The sequence below is a fragment of the Zingiber officinale genome, chromosome 4A (assembly GCF_018446385.1).
Source record: "Zingiber officinale cultivar Zhangliang chromosome 4A, Zo_v1.1, whole genome shotgun sequence".
Classification (NCBI taxonomy): Eukaryota; Viridiplantae; Streptophyta; class Magnoliopsida; order Zingiberales; family Zingiberaceae; genus Zingiber; species Zingiber officinale.
Window position 1 is genome coordinate 141775495 of NC_055992.1, and position 16691 is coordinate 141792185.

At 33.4% G+C, this 16691-nt stretch overlaps 1 protein-coding gene across 1 annotated transcript in view; it reads left to right on the forward strand.

The window, feature by feature from the left end:
* Positions 1-16691, forward strand: part of LOC121972860 (probable cadmium/zinc-transporting ATPase HMA1, chloroplastic) — a 47005-nt gene that overhangs the window by 17889 nt on the left and 12425 nt on the right. Inside the window, exons 5-6 of the mRNA XM_042524482.1 lie at positions 274-379; positions 12518-12679. Coding sequence (XP_042380416.1) covers positions 274-379; positions 12518-12679 — 268 coding nt within the window. The remainder of the gene's footprint in view (positions 1-273; positions 380-12517; positions 12680-16691) is intronic.

Genomic DNA, 16691 nt, shown 5'->3' on the forward strand with positions numbered 1-16691 from the left:
AATGATATGTTTTGGCCGTGCATGGTATGAGGTTCAGATCATGCTTCAAGGATAAATTTAGGTTTCTCTTAATAGACAAGTCATTTGTACAACTAATCTCCAATATTTAGAAGAAAGTTACTTCAAGTTTTTTCTTTCAATAATTGCATTTTTTTTGTGGAAACAAAATAGTCCTTCAATAGTAGAATTTATAATTGGTATATGTTGAACTTGATGTATTGATATTGCAACCATGGGAAGGACATCTGCCAATGTTGCCTTGTTGATTTGCAGAGCACTTGTTGATCATAGTCTTGGGAAGAACCTTCCTGACATTTATATACATAGCTTTGAGTGTCTACCTGGTAGGGGTCTTTTTGCAACACTAACTGGGATCAAGGTGTGCAATCTATGCCATTTTTTGGATTTTTTTTTTTACATATTTTTGGATCTTCATTGAAATAGTGGACTGCAAAGTTTGTTTATAACTTGTGATCTACTTCAGCACGTACTTTGAAATATAATAGTTTGCCAAGTAACATCTATCCTCAAGAAACATTTTCGATATTATTGTGGCGTCCACAACCTCAAGCATGACTGATCATGAAGCACACAACAATGTCTAATCATCTAAAGATGCTTTGAATAATAGTGTATATCAAAAATAACTGTAAAATGATGGATTCAACATTAGGTTTAGATGCTTGTTATGTTGAAGCTATGGTGAATGGTGATTTATGTTTGCTAGACTAGTTGGCTATGTATGCCAAGTCTAATAATCATTTCATATGGTAGTGGTCCATCTACCTACCTATCACTGTTTATTTATATATACTTTCCTATGAGGAAACTAATCCTTCTTTCTCTTATTCATCCTATTGGTTCAATTTTGTATCCAAACAAGTGAAACCTTAAGGGTAATTTATATAAAGACACCTTTTTTATTAACAAGTTACTCACCAAAGAGATGATTAGTTTTTCTGCTGAGGGGTCACTAGGACTCTGCATAAATGTGGATTTCTTTTCGTGTTTTATTTCTTTCATTGATGTTGAGGATAGGAGAGAAATAATATTATTTAATCTTAAGAGAGGTCAGTGCCCGTCTTATATAGTCTAGTAATCCATAAATAATAATAAAATATCACATACTAGACAATTATTACTTTCTTATTGTTTTATTCAATTACTCTTTTAAGCTAGAGAATAAATATTAGGTATGTTAAAAACTCATACTAGAAAAGGAGATCTGTGATTTGATAAAAAAATAGCAGTTACAAAAGTTGGTAAACATAGCAAAGATCTCTTTAATCTTTACATCTATAATGTTACAATCATCTTCAATACACTCTCTTTGTTGATTATTCATGTAAGAATGTATCAATAGCAATTAGCTTTATTATTAATATAGATGACCATAGGATCAATGTTCCGAGTCTAAACTCCTTCAAAAATATATGTATCCACATCATGTGACAGATTTTATGGGCCATAGTTCTATACTCAACAGACATGATATTCATTTCGTACTTCTCTATGTTTCCATTGGTATAAGTACATAATTCCTGATGAAGTATTAAAATTGTAGGAAGACCAAAATTGGTATTGTGCTTGCATGGGTAGTCTACAAAACTGTCATGCATGCTGATATAATATCAATTATACAGGATGAGATATGCCCTGTTCTTGTACATTATGAGCCACAAAACAGATACATAGCCGAGAAGAAGAAATTGTTATTAATCTGAGAGAAGGTTAAGAGGAGAAGGCACCTGAGGGATATTGGAGATAAATTCAAGTCTATGAATAGAGAGGATTGAGAGGCAACTAGATTCTAACAAGAGGACAAGAGTGTGACAATGTTATGCTTGTTGTGGACATGATGGATTTAAGCCGGGGATGGGGAAGGGGAGGTAGGTGTGGGTTAGGTGAGGATAGTGTTTAATTGAACGTTACAACGAAAGCAAAAAGTCTTATCTCACTAGGTAGAGTCAGCTATATGAATCCTTCTATGCGATTGGGTTCTATCCCTTTTTATATTGTCAATTATATTTAAATAAATTATCCTATTTTATCATTGCTAACCAAGTCTTCTTTGATCTTTCTCTTCCTTGTTAATATGCATATTTGTCTTATTTTTACATCACCTAACTGGAACATTTTTTTTGTCGTCAAGTACATGTCTGCATCATCTTGAATGCATCTCACGGAGTTTTCCATGGACATTCTTTGTCTTTCTCTATAATGTTCTCATTTTATCCTGTTCATTCTCGTACATCTGCACATCCATTTTAACATCTTTATCTCTTTTGCTCGTGTGCTTAAATCATATCCCGATATTTAGCTCCATGTGACATAGCATTTAATCGTCATTTTGTTGAACTTCCCTTTAAATTTAAAGGTACTTTATGATCACAAAGAACATCTATTGCTCTTCTCCATCACATCCATTTTAACATCTTCATCTCTTCTGCTCGTGTGCTCGAATTATATCCCGATATTTAGCTCCATGTAACATAGCATTTAATCGTCATTTTGTTAAACTCCCCTTTAAATTTAAAGGTACTTTATGATCACAAAGAACATCTAATCCTCTTCTCCATTTCAACCATTTTGCTTGTATTTTATATAAAGACATCTCTCTAGCCCCTTCCATTCCTTTGTAAAAACGATTATAAATATTTAAAACTCTCAGTTACAGTTAACTGATTATCTCTTATTTTAACAATTGTCTTACTTAACTAATATTGTTAACCTTAAATTTTATATAACTTTTTTCTATCTTGGATGTGTCTAAGTTCATCCATGATAAGTGTGGAAAGATAGGGATTTAGAGTTCATCCTTAATGTAATCATATTGTATAAGAAATGTTTCGGTTAATCCACTTAAATTCTTTACTCTTATCATTACATTCTCATATATATTCTTAATTATTTCAATATACGTTACGTTAATATCTTTCTTTTATAGAATTTTTCACATAATTTCTCTTAGAACTCTGTTATAAGATTTTTCTATGTCGGCGAATACTATGTGTAATTTTTTTTTCTATACTTTTTACTTAGTTATATGAGATGTATAACTTATATTGTCAATCTTTGAGGCATGAATCTAAATTGATTTTTGGTCACTGTGGTATCCTTTTTTGGCCTTTTTTCTATCACTCTTTCCTATAGTCATGGTATGACTTATAAGCTTAATTCCCCTATAATTCATCCAATTTTGTATGTCTCTTTTGTATTTATATATAGAACTAAAGAATTATCACATTTTTTTTCATTTTAAAGATCAGGTTGAATGACTTCGTAAGTTATTTAATACCTTGCTTCTCTATGAACCTCCATATTTCTATTGGAATATCATCTTATCTAACTATTTTTTCATTTTGCATCCCATTTAAAACCAGTACTACTTTTGAAGTTTGCATTATAAAAATTTAAATTTCTATATTTCTCTAACCTACTTAAATTACCTAAGTTAAGTTGGTCACCTGAACCTTCATCAAAAAGTGGATGCAAATACCACTTCCATTGCTCTTTTATTTCCTCATCAATCACTAATACCCTATTGAATTCATTTTAAATGCATCTTATTTGGGTATAATCTATTTTTTTCGTCCCTCTCTCTTTGGCTATTTATAGATGCCCTTTCCCCTTCTTTTGTTTCAACTATCGATATAAGTCTATGAAAGCTTCATTCTTTGCTTCACTAATTGCTTTCTTAGTTGTTTCTTGACTACTGCATACTTTTTAAAGTTTTCTCATTCGTACAATTGTATAATAACTTATAGACTATTCATTTTTTACTTCACTTTTTCTATACTTTTCCACCACCAAGATGTTAGTTTGTGATGCATGTCCTTTTGACTTACTAATTACGATTTTGGCCATTATTTGCAAATTTAATATCATCTTATCTTGTGTTGTTATAGAATTGTCATGTATTTCTTCTAATACTTGTGCTTTTGTCCTCTCCTTAAATATACTTTGCTTCCTTTAACTTCCACTACTTGATTCTAAAAGTCGTGTACATTTTCCTAGTATTATACTTGAGGTGCATATCAAACACTACTTATCTATATTTGGTAGTTATGTTTTTTCTAGGGATCTTTTAATTTTTACAAGTCTTTCTATCCTTCTTCATCTTAAGAAAGTCAATTTGAGACTTAGTGTTCTTAGTCAAGTGTTTTTTCTTTTTCTTTTTCTAGAAAAATATAATAGTTATTATAAGTGTCTATGCAATCGCAAAATCTAATATAATTTTTTCTTCATTTCTTATTCTAAAACCATAACCCTCATGCACCCTATCATATTCCTTATTTCTTACTTTTACATGCTCATTTAGATCTCATCTTGTTAAAATCATGGAATGAAATTTCGTGCCATGCCAAACAGAGCAAAATGTCATTCTGCACGCTACCCAACATCGATATTGGCACCGCCACCCATCGTGAGGTCACGATGGCCACAATGAAGTCCCCTCGGATGGGTGTAGTGGCTAGCGCATGAGGTGCTGCCACAATGAGGTCTGGGGTTTGAATCTCGGCAAAGCCGAGGTAAATACCTCCCTTATGTGCTAGTCACTATTCCAAAGGCTATTAGCCGCCCGTGATTTACCTCCTTCGTGTTGGCTTTGGGACGGATTGGCTGGAGCGCTGGGGGCGAGCGTATTCGCCTTTTGCCACAACGATGGCCACAATGAAATTATTTTTATTTTTTAATTTTTAGGTTAAATTTTATTTTTTTAACAGCTAATTTCTCTCCCTTATTAAGTTTTCTTGCTTCTGACATTTTTTCTTTCTTTTATTCATTAACTTTTTTCTTTCCTACTAATTTTTTTCTTAATTATTATTTTTTTCCTTCCCTACAAAAATAAAAATTAAGATAAGAAAATTTTTTAAAGATGGTTAATTTTTTTTCTTATCTCTTTATAAGATAAATAGAGAAAAAAATAACCCTTTAATCTTAAAATAATTATCCTTTATCACAAGATAGAAAATAGAGTATACATATATATATATATATATATATATATATATATATATATATATAGAGAAATTATTCTACTAATAATAAACTAAATTATTTTATATATAAATTTATTTAATATAATCTAAATTGACTTTTACTTAATAAACATTATAAATTTCACGAGATAATATCAAAACTTAAATTTAATATTATATTTCAAATATAACTCAATAATAAGCATCTATAACAATCCAATATTAATAAAAATATTTTTAATTAATATATTGTGTATTTAAAAAGTACTAAAACAATATCAGCACGACACGATATGGTATCAAAATCATATTATTCTAGTCATAAATCCAAACTATAGCACGAATCAAAATTTTAAACCTCAATTAAAATCATTTTATTTGACGGAATTTTTTATGCTACCTCATCTACATCTTTCCAAAACTTATATTTGATGCCTTCATCTTATCCTACTTATGGTGCATATAGTTACATTGATAGTTTCTTTTGTCTATCTTGAGTGTTTTAATCCTCTCTTCCTTCCCCACTAGCTTTTGCATTCTTTAATGAACTATCTACCACAATACTTGCTCTAATTCTTTTTTTACTCATACATGTGTACCATAATTTAAAACTTGAGTTCTCTATCTTGTTCTTTCTCTCCTACCAATTTTATCTCTTATAAATATAAAATATTAAATTTTCTTTTAATTATCATATCTACCATCTTAATTGCTTTACAAGTAAGCATTCCTATATTCTGTGTTCCTATTATCATGTCTACCATCTCAATTGCTTTACAATTGATATTACTATAATGTTTGTTTTTATCCAACCTATGATATGAGAACTCTTACCTATTTAATACTAGGGTTTTAAATCTCATACTAGTGAAACAATCGAAGCATATTATTCTGGTAAATTACTAAAACTCAATACTATTAACACTAAGATTCAAAATCTAGAGTTGTCACAATTTAGGTGCATAACTAGAAAAATATTATTCGAGTATTGTGCCAACGCTTCAATGCATGGTGCTAGCGATAGATTAAGTTTGAAGGCAATGCTGTAAATGGCGGTAAGCAGTGACGGAGCGGTTATGACCACCTATAGCCTTGGCCGTCTAGGTGGTGCCTAGGTGGTTAATTTTTTTTACTATTTACATAATATTATAAATAGTCATTATTCTTTATGATATTTATGTATAAATAAGATTCATACAATACAATTTATATAATGTAAAAATAAATATATAAATGCAACTAATAAGATAATTAATAAAAATTCATCACCGTATGAATTTTATAAAATTAATATTATTATTTTTACCAAAAACCTAATTCAACATGATAACAAGCCAACAGGACTAGACTAAACATAATTAATCATCTACACATGCACCATCAACTACATTCATAATCCTCTCATCATCGGACTTAAAATCGATATCTTCTTCATTCTTCTCTTCTAATGTATCTAAATCTTCATCAAGTTCTCTAATGGAGATGTTCCTTACGCTCCTCCATGGTTGTAACACTTCATCCGCTTCTGAGGCCTCCGCCACCATTCTCTAAGTATGTCCCAAACCTGGCTTGATCTCATCTTCATCACCTCGTGACAATCAATAGGCCTGAGGTGCTTTGACTTCTTTTTAGAAGAATCTCTATCCACTTGATCATCATCATCTTTGCATCAACACCTATCTTTACGTTCGTCTTCTTTTCTTTTAGTTCTGCTACCCTTTTTCGCATCTTATTCTGGCTATTTTCAAGATAAGCTATGCTTTAGGACATGCTTCAACTTGTCTTTCAATTCCCGCAATATAATTTTTCATCCGTTAAACTTCTCCCTTAATAAGCTTCTTACACAATTTACATGTGTTCCAATCTCTTTTTTCTTTGTAATACAACACTTCATAATCCCAAATAATATTATTAGACTTTCCCTTCAATTCCATGTCGGGTTGTTTCTCATGTTCCGCTATTAACCTTCAATAATTAAATAAAAGATTAGGACAAAAACTTACTAGAAACATGATTTAAAATTTTGAGCCGAATTTCAGTATTTTTTAAATATAAAATATATTAATTAAAAATAACAAATTTAATCTAAATATTTAAAAATAAAAAAAATTAAATTATATATAATTAATAAACTGACCCCACCTAGTGGGATAAGACTTGATTGTTGTTATATACATATTAAATCAATAGGATAGTTTTATTAGGTTTTAATTAAGTCTATTTAAATTATCTTAATTATAGTTAAAAGTTGATTAAAATTATTACCCTAAAGATTTTTAATTAAACCCTAACTTAAACACCTAAACCTAACTCTTGCCTTCGCCTTCGTTAGGCAGATGTGACGAGTCCGACGCATCGGCAATGCGTTGATGACGTGTCTGAACCCGTCACGAGGCTCGAGCGACACTTTCGGGCTCGTCGTCAAGCTCGAGCGACGCTTTCAGGCTATCATCGGGCTTGGGCGACACTTTTGGGCCTGTTGTCGGGCTTGGGCGACACTTTTGGGCGTGTTGTCGGGCTTGGGTGACACTTTCGGGCCTGTTGTCGGGCTGGGTTGTGTTTTCGAGCCCTCGTCAGGCTAGGGTGACGCATCCGGGCTCACGTGACGTGTCCGAACTCATCGTCGCCCAAGTGACACATCCGGATGCGTCACGGTGGCGAACGACTACGACTGACTAAAAATATATGAAAGAAACCTAACCTGGTGGCGACGGTCGTTCAGGCGGGGCGGCGGTGGTTCTAAGCGAAAGGTGAGTTGTGGATGACTTAGGTTGTGTAGTTATTGATGTTTTGAAAGGGAGTAGGGATTCTTAAATTTTGCTATCCCACCGCCTTGGCATCCGCTACTTCTCCCGCCTCGGCCACCTTGAGCGTTGCCTCGGCCGCCTCGAGCGCCGCCTCGCCCGCCTCAAGCACCGCCTCACTCACACCCTTGCTCGCCCACTATCTCGCCTCCGCCTAAAGCACGGCCTAAGACAAAGGCAATGCGGTTGATGCCCACCTCCCGCCTCAGCTGCCATTTAGAACACTAGTTGAAGGAGAAAGGAAATGAAGCAAACAAAGAAAACATTGTATATACCGAGTGGTACCGAGTTTGGATAATTTAGAATGATATATTTTGACTGTTTCGTCCGACATGGTACAAAACTTAAAATCATTCTTAGCACGGACAATGTCTCCTTTTCGTGCTTCATCTCCTTTTATTCAAGTCCATTACTGACTAACATCATACATCGAAACTTTGACACGATTCTAAAACAATATATTTCTTGTATCAAAAATTCATCACAGCTTGAGATTTTGAATATTTTTTAACACAACACTCAAGTTATTATAGAGTTGTGCCAGTTCTTGCTTAGACATTGTGGTCAGACCTTGCAATACATTTCTTTCGGGAAACAATCTAATATTAGCATAATAATTTGATGAATCTATTCATAGAACATTCACCTGTGTTTGACGCTGGCTAGCAAACTAACACAACGCTCATCCTTTTTCACACATGTTGAGATCAGCATTGGCAATTTTCATAAAAGTTAATCGATAATTAATTTATGGTTATACAAGTAAATTGATAATTATTAATTATTATTAGTTATTAATTAACATTTGATAAGTTATAATAATCTATAATTATAGAAATAAATGCAATGATTTTTGTTTTAATTTTACAAGCTTTCTAATTTGAATTTGTTATTCTTTTATTTATTTGCACCCTATTTGTACACGTAGACAAAACTTTAAAAAGTGGATAAGTAGCTAAACGACTAACTTTTGTTTGATTTGAGTCAACTAAAATGATCTTCAATCGACTGTAACTAAAACAAGGAAATCTTATTGCCAACGACTAGTTGTCAATCAAATAAAAACCTTTCAAATCTGTTTTTCTTATTTGTGGCCAGGGCACTTGTAGTGGATTCAACGCTTCAATCTACTTAGAATGTCTCTAGTTGACTGAATTTGCTCGAGTATCCCAACTAAACTCGAGATCCAGTTAAAACATTAGCCACAACCCAGAAAACCTATTCCTTGGTCCAGTAAACCACTAGGTAGGCTCTACCCATCAAAAAAACCCAAGATTATAGTCCTTCGTAATCTCTGACTATACATCTTTTATATTGCTAATGCTTGTTTCCTTTGAGTCCATCTGTAGACCTTCAAGTCATTGAACTAACTAGGCACTTAATCACGTGAGAATTGCTCCACAAGCAACCTGCCATTCCTAGTCAATGTTCACCTCTTAGACTTCCAATCACTTTGCCAAGCTCTTGGTCAATCTTAACCTCTCAATCATCAACCTCAACCTCTTGGACTTCCTATCAAGCTATGCAACATGCACATCTTGACACATCAAAAATACAATATGAACCTAATTTAAATTCTTTGTCAACCACATCAAAATAACTTAGTCAAAATTGACTACTTGAGGGATGATTGCACCGATACTCTACTGGAACAAAGATGAAACTATACTAAGCTACATACATAGTGGGAGATGGATGTCTAGGGAAGCTACAAAGAGAGTAGCATGTGTCTTTAACATGCATAAATAATCTACATAAAGATTATTTATGTGTCCTCTAGAATTCCCTCAACCTCCTTGACAGCTCTTTTTCTTATCTACTTGAGTGACTCCCTTGGCCTTGTTAGTGTTGTCGAGAATCTGACATCTCAAAGAATGTACATTGATTAGAAAAATGAGTTACTACTATCACAGCCCAAAATGCAATTTGGCCCCGATAAAGATTGAGATTGCGCGTTCAGATTGGGCTGAGAACATTGTTATTTGTGAAATGAGGATAAAAATTGCAGCTGGGAGTGGGCCAAAATTGAAGTGGGCCTTAGGTTATGGAAGGGTTTATTACAAAGAAGTTGGCCGAAGTCTGAATAAACCTTTGGTGGAGGTGGACTGGATCTGGACCTTCAGTAGAGGACCTTTGGTGGAGGCTGATTCAGTAGTTGTCACGGACCAAAGAAGGGGAGGCCAATGTGAAATTGAAAATTAAGATTTGACAGTAAATTTGGAGGGGGATGAGATCAGCAAAGATAGGGGCCTTGTTTGTTACTAGAAATCATGACCTTAGCTTAGCTGTTAAAGTCCTTTATGAGTCTCTCTGGCTTGACCCTACTATGTCAAGCAATGCCCTCCTGTCCACTACCACAATCTACAATGGTGATTCTACAATGAAATTTGCTGTCGAGAAGAGAAGACAATTGCTAGTTTGAGGAATGACGTTATGCTCTAGTGAACAAATAAAAATGAGGTTTTTCATGGCTTGGATTATGAAAAATAATACAGTGACAACCATAGAAAGACAGTTGCACAATGGGCTTCAACGCTGAAATGTGAAGGACATCTGTTTCAATTAAAAAGGAATTTGCGACTTGGGGTGAGGCTAATGAACTTTTAACATAAACTTTACAATTCACATGATTCAGGATTTAAAATTTCACCAAGCTGATTCGGAATATGAACCTCAATTGTACAACCATGTATAGATGACCTAACTAAAATGGCTTTTAAACAACATGACTATAGCTTATCATCATTGAAGCTTTGAATTTAGCAAGAAGGCAAATCAAGGGAACACTAAAACCTTGGATTTCAACGAATTGCTATTAGAACATTGTTTAAGTCTCCTTCTTACTCGCTTCTTGTCGTTCTTGCTATATCTTTCTTTGCATTTTTCTTCCCCTTAATTTTTGGCTTATCTTCTTTCATTTCCCACCTTGTTTGATGGCAACCAAACACAAGCTTACTTTGTCTGGCACATATAGTATGTGTCGTAACCTTGTATTAGAATTGAGGTCACCTTAAAATTGTGTTGCTTGAATGTCAATTGGGCAAGTTTTCTCTAAGACTAAATATCTGTATTTGGCTATTGCATCCATTTTGGTCGTAATTTGATTTTCTAGATGAACTAGTATATTGTTGTAGTCAGCTCGAGTGCAAAGGCAAAGTATAAATATATGGCCCTAGCTATATTCTGAGCTTATCTAGGTTAAATAACCGATGACCAAGTTAGGATACTCTAAGCAATGAACCTATTTTGTGACAAGGTGCCATGCACGTGGCCTTCAATTGAGTGTTTCATGAGAGAAGAATACACAATTGTTGCATTGACTCTAATGAGACTGGATGGATCAGTAAAGTCAGATTGGCAGGTGACAATCTGGTCGAGTTGGAAGAGTCGATCGAGCTGAACAGGCCATACAAGTCAGCCATCCTAGTCAGGCAAGGTGGATTTGGCTAGTTTGGCAGAGATGGATAAGCCAAGCGAAAAGGCTTGACAAGCTATGTTGGTTGATCAAGTACGAAAAGCAAATGAGCTTGATAAGTATGGCAAGCTGAATGTGCCAAGCATGTAGATCTGGTCAGACACACAAATCAAGTCAGGATCTGTCAAGATGGTAGGTTAGTTCCACAGAGTGGTCTGATTAGGCTGGGTGGGTTTCATTCTCTGGTCAATTGGCTAGTTTGACAAGTGATGTTGAATGGGCCGATGAAGCTGAACTAGCCTTGGTTGTCAAACAAGCTGGGTTGGCCTAACATCAAGGTGAGTCCATGGTCAAGTTGAGCAGTAGTGGGTGAGCAATCTGCTCATTCTTGATGGGCTAGATGAAAAAAAAATGGTCTAGATGGGTTGATTAGGCTAATCAAGTTGCGGTTAGGATAGGTTACTTGGGTTAGATGGGTCTAACGGTTTGGAAGAGTTGGTCATGTGAGGTAGTCCCAATACGTAATTCAAACTAGATTGGGCTACTTAGGTCAAATGCTCAGATGAGCAAGTTGGGTTCAATGGGTGGGGCAAGCTGGACGAACATGTTGGAAGGATTGCAAAGGTTGTGCATACAAGTCAGTCATTCATTTTCTCATCCCATTATTTTTTCATTTGTTGGTATGAACAAGTGGGAGGATAAATTAAGCAATATCCATCCGCTCATGCTAGCCTAATTCATCTTTTCATTTTCTCATCACTTTAAGGAAATAAAATCTTATTGTGTTTCCTATGAGGAAGGAAAACATGAAGGAGATAAAGTGACAAAAAAACTTTTTCCAGTTGCACATTCCCTCTTTTTCCTTTTGGAAGTAAAATTGAAGGGGTGGAAAAGGTTGGAAAATCTTTCTCTAATTTTCTCTGTATTGCTTCTCTCTAATTTGGATAGAAAACTAACTTTCACTCAAATGGAGCTCAAATCTGACTTAAAATTTTTAAAAAAAGATTTTCAATTTTTTTTTATCTTTTGGCAAATAAAATTTTAAAATTTTTCCCTTTCTCTTTCTTTGTGTGGAAACACTCAGATGGAAAATAAAAATAGCTGAAGGCTCTTTGCTGTTATGAACAAGTAGACCAATTTTTATACAATATCCTTTGATATATTCATTAATTACTCATTTATTTGTTAATCCTTGTTGCATTCCTCAAACAATGACATGTTTTTTTGAATAATACGAAGTTTTGATGAAATGATCCATTTCATATGTCATATTGGATCTAACATCTGATCTTCGCTATTCTTGCTTTTGATCGTAGTCAGGAACTCGACAAGATCTTTCAAAAGCATCACTTGGCTCTATTGAATACATTTCCTCTCTATACAAGTCCACAGATAGATCTAGAAAAATAAAAGAAGCTGTAGAAGGATCTTCTTATAGAAATGATTTCGTCCAAGCTGCCCTTTCTGTTAATGAGAAGGTAATTAAACCATGCAATTCTGTGGTCACTTCAAAACTCAGGTTATGAAACTGAGGGACAATAGGTAGTTTTTTCTTCTATGGTTTCCCCATGCTTGCAAATTGACATAATCTGTTCCAGTGCTACAATTTACAAACTTTAAGTGCTGATTACATATGTTTGTCTTTTAAATTATATATATTTTTTCAGATAGAACTTGCTTCTGATACAATCAACTCATGCTTTCTATTTATTTGTCTCTATTGAATTCATCTTTTTTGGGGGGCTGAGCCTTAGTGACCTTGTTTCAGGTAATGATAATAATCAATATCAAGGAAATCTACTTTGATGTAGGATGATAAGAGGACAGTAAAAAGGGAGATTAAAATTAGAAGAACAAAGATGAAAATAATAGAGATGTTGACAGGAGAATGTTGGATAAATTTTGATTATTTTGATATTTTCATTTCCAAATCATTGCTTTCTGAATTAAGATCACAGGCCCCATTGGCTAAAGTTAGCAAGAAATTCAACAATTAGATGACTACATTAGCTATTACTTTGTTTTTAATAAATAGCTACTCATCCTACAGTTTTGCAAAGACCAACATAATTTTTCTTTTTCATTCAAGCAAATTAGACCTTGTTCGTAGATTTTCTTTTTCTTTCTCCTGGAAAGCAGATAAACCAGTGAGCATGCCCACCTTTATATTTGTAAAAGAAAACATCCCTAATTCCTAGATAACTTAGTCTGTTAATTCCACAAATGGAGCCAAAATAATGGGATCATCTTATTGAATGGGCCACTTTTATATGTGAAGAAGCGACAGAATTTTGTGTACCACAAACCTCTGCTCAGTTTAGACCATTTGACCTTTTCTGGATGGTAATTTGTGACAGAGAGAAGTAAAATGCTAGATGTGGTTCCTTCATCTAGTGAAGAATTAGAATTCAAAACTATGGAATTTGGAACATCCAACTAACTGTGGGTAATCTTAGAATAAACAGGAGAAGCACTGTGAAATGGTATTATGATAAAAAATCATGATTTAATTAAAGAAGAATAGATTCGTTTAATTAGCACACCATGTATTTCATTAGGTGATCAACACGCATATGTACTGCAAACGGTCTATCTACAATTAAGTTTGTAGACTTGACAAGCAAGTTGGGAGCAACTGATTTATCCACCAACCTGATGGTGAGTGTTGGAAGCATCTTGAATATCTACCGTATGGCACATCTCCTAGACTATTATTTGGGATCTCTTTACTGATAGTAGGTTGTTTTGTGTACCTTGACTCTCTTTGATTTCTCTCCATCTATATTCCTTTTTTGTTAATAATTCCTTTATGTATTTATTTCCTTACATTGCCATTACATGACTCTACAATATGGATCAACCCTTGTAGATCAATTAACTGAATTATAAAGGCTTTCCACATGTAGAGTCTAAACGCCTTCATTAATTCTTCCATTAAGTCACCATGGTACACGTTTCAACAAAGTTAACTTCATTCCATTCTAATAAAACTCGTTCCAAAGGTTCAAACTTGTTCATAGAGAACTAAATAACAGGATACTAATCTCACAAGTATTAATGTTTTTGATTTGTACATAAAGTTTTTCTCACTAGCTTACCAATATTTATTATACTTTATGCATTTATTGAGAAAGTCTTTTTGATCCGTCTTTTATGTGTCTGGTCATCAAAACATAATTAAATATATGTTGGTACTATGTAATGTAGTTATAGTTTCTAGAAGTTTGCATTTTCATTTGGTATATTAGAGTGACAACTCCGCCTATGGCAAATAAACTCCACCATTGCTGGTTAAAGGAGGAAAGCTGTGTTAGGTTGTCAACCAACGTCAAACAAAAGCAAATGTTATGTGTGGATCTATTAAATTATTATGCTAATATTAGGTTATTCATAGGAAGCAATGGATTGCAGGATCCGAGTAAGGACCATTACATTTCAATAAAATTTTTCTCGATGAGAATTTGGGTGTAGTCTTAAATATGCTAGAGTTTTCACACTCTAGGTTAGATAAAGAACAAGCATTATAGGAATACCAATTGTTTTAGATTTAGAACATAGGAACATAGGAATGTTGCAAAGAAATGGAGATAGTAGATATGATGATTAAAAGAATAATTAATGTCTTGTGAAATAAAATGGGTAGGGAAAGTAGGAAAAGATGATAGAAAATTTAAGTTTTAAGTTATGATACATAGGAAAGAGTAAAGTGAGATATGGAGTAGGAATTGTTGTCGATAATTCGTTAAGGGATGAAATAGTAGGAATAATTAGGAAGGGAGATATGATTATAACTCTCAAGGTAGTGGTAGAAAATGAAACTATTAATGTAATTAGCATATATGCACCTCAAGTAGGACTAAATGAAGACACCCAACATAGGTTTTGGGAAGACCTAGATGAGGTAGTATAAAAGTTTTCATAAAAGAAATGAGTATGTAGGAGTAAGAAATGAGGAATATGATATAGGGTGAATGGGGATAATGGTTTTGGACTAAGAAATAAAGAAGGAAAAACTATATTAAATTTTGTGATAGCATGAGTTTATAATAGCTAATATCTTTTTCAAGAGAAGAGCACTTGGTTACGTTCAAAAGTCACAAATTGACTTTCTTATAGTCAAGAAGAGGAATATAATTTTTTTAAAAAAAATTACAAGGTCGTCCCTTAAGAAAACTTAATAACACAACATAGGTTAATGATGTTAGATATGTGCCTCAAATATTGTATCAATAGAAGGAAAATGTGCAGGGCTCTTATGATCAAATGGTGAAGGGTAAAGGATGGGAAGTAAAGTATATTGAAGGAGAGGGTAGTAGCATAAGTATTATGAGAAATATATGATAACTTGAATACGATATGGGATAAAATGATATCAAGTTTGAAAATGGTGGCTAAGAGCATACTTGGTGAGTCAAGAGGATGGACACCACCAAATAAAAAATCTTGATGGTGGAATGAGGAAGTACAAGACAAAGGTGGAAAAATGAACAATCTACAAGTTACTGTACACTTATAAGAATGAAGAACATTTTAAAATATATGCAGTAGTCAAGAAAACAGTGAGTGAAGTCAAGAATGAAGCTTTCAAATACTTGTTGAAGTAGCTTGATACAAAAAAAAGCGGAAGGTGACTTCTGTAGAATAACTAAAGCAAGAAAGAGGAAAATAAGACATCTTACTCAAATAAGATCCATTAAAGATGAATATACTAAGTAAAGGATGAAGAAATAAAGGGGCAATAGAAGAGTTATTTTCATCAATTTTTTAATGAAGGTTTAAATAACTAATTTAACTTAGAAAACTTAAGTCAAAGGTGTATAAAAAATTCATCAAAGAATTTAAACTTTAGAAATAGAATAGGTGTTAAATGAGATGCAAAATGGAAAAGCGGTTGGACTTTATGATATTCGAATAGCAATATAGAAGTGCCTAAGGAAGCAAGGTATTAAATGACTTACAAAGTTATTCAATCTAATATTGAAAATGAAGAAAATGCCTAATCGAGAGTAACTACTCTGGTCCCTTATAAAAACAAAAGAGATGTACAAAATTATGTGAATTATAGGGGCATTAACCTAATGAGTCATACAATGGAACTTTAGAAAAGAGTAATATAAAAAAATAAAGAGATCAAGGAGATCAAAAATCAATTTGAATTTATGCTTAAAAGGACGACGATAGAGGTTATACAACTTCTTACACAACTAATTGAAAAGTATTTGAAAAGCTTATGACAAAGTTCCTAGGGAAATTATGTGGCGAATTCTAGAAAAAATAAATTAAATGTTAGTGTAGCATATATTTAAATAATTAAGTATATATATGATGACAAGAGCGAAAATTCTAGACGGATTAATTAAAATGTTTCCTATAAAAATAGAGTTATTCCTATAAAGATAAATTTGCATCCAGGATCAGCTCTAAGTTCATACTTTTTATAGTAGTCATGATTGTATTCATTGGACGCATCCAAGACACGTTACTATGATG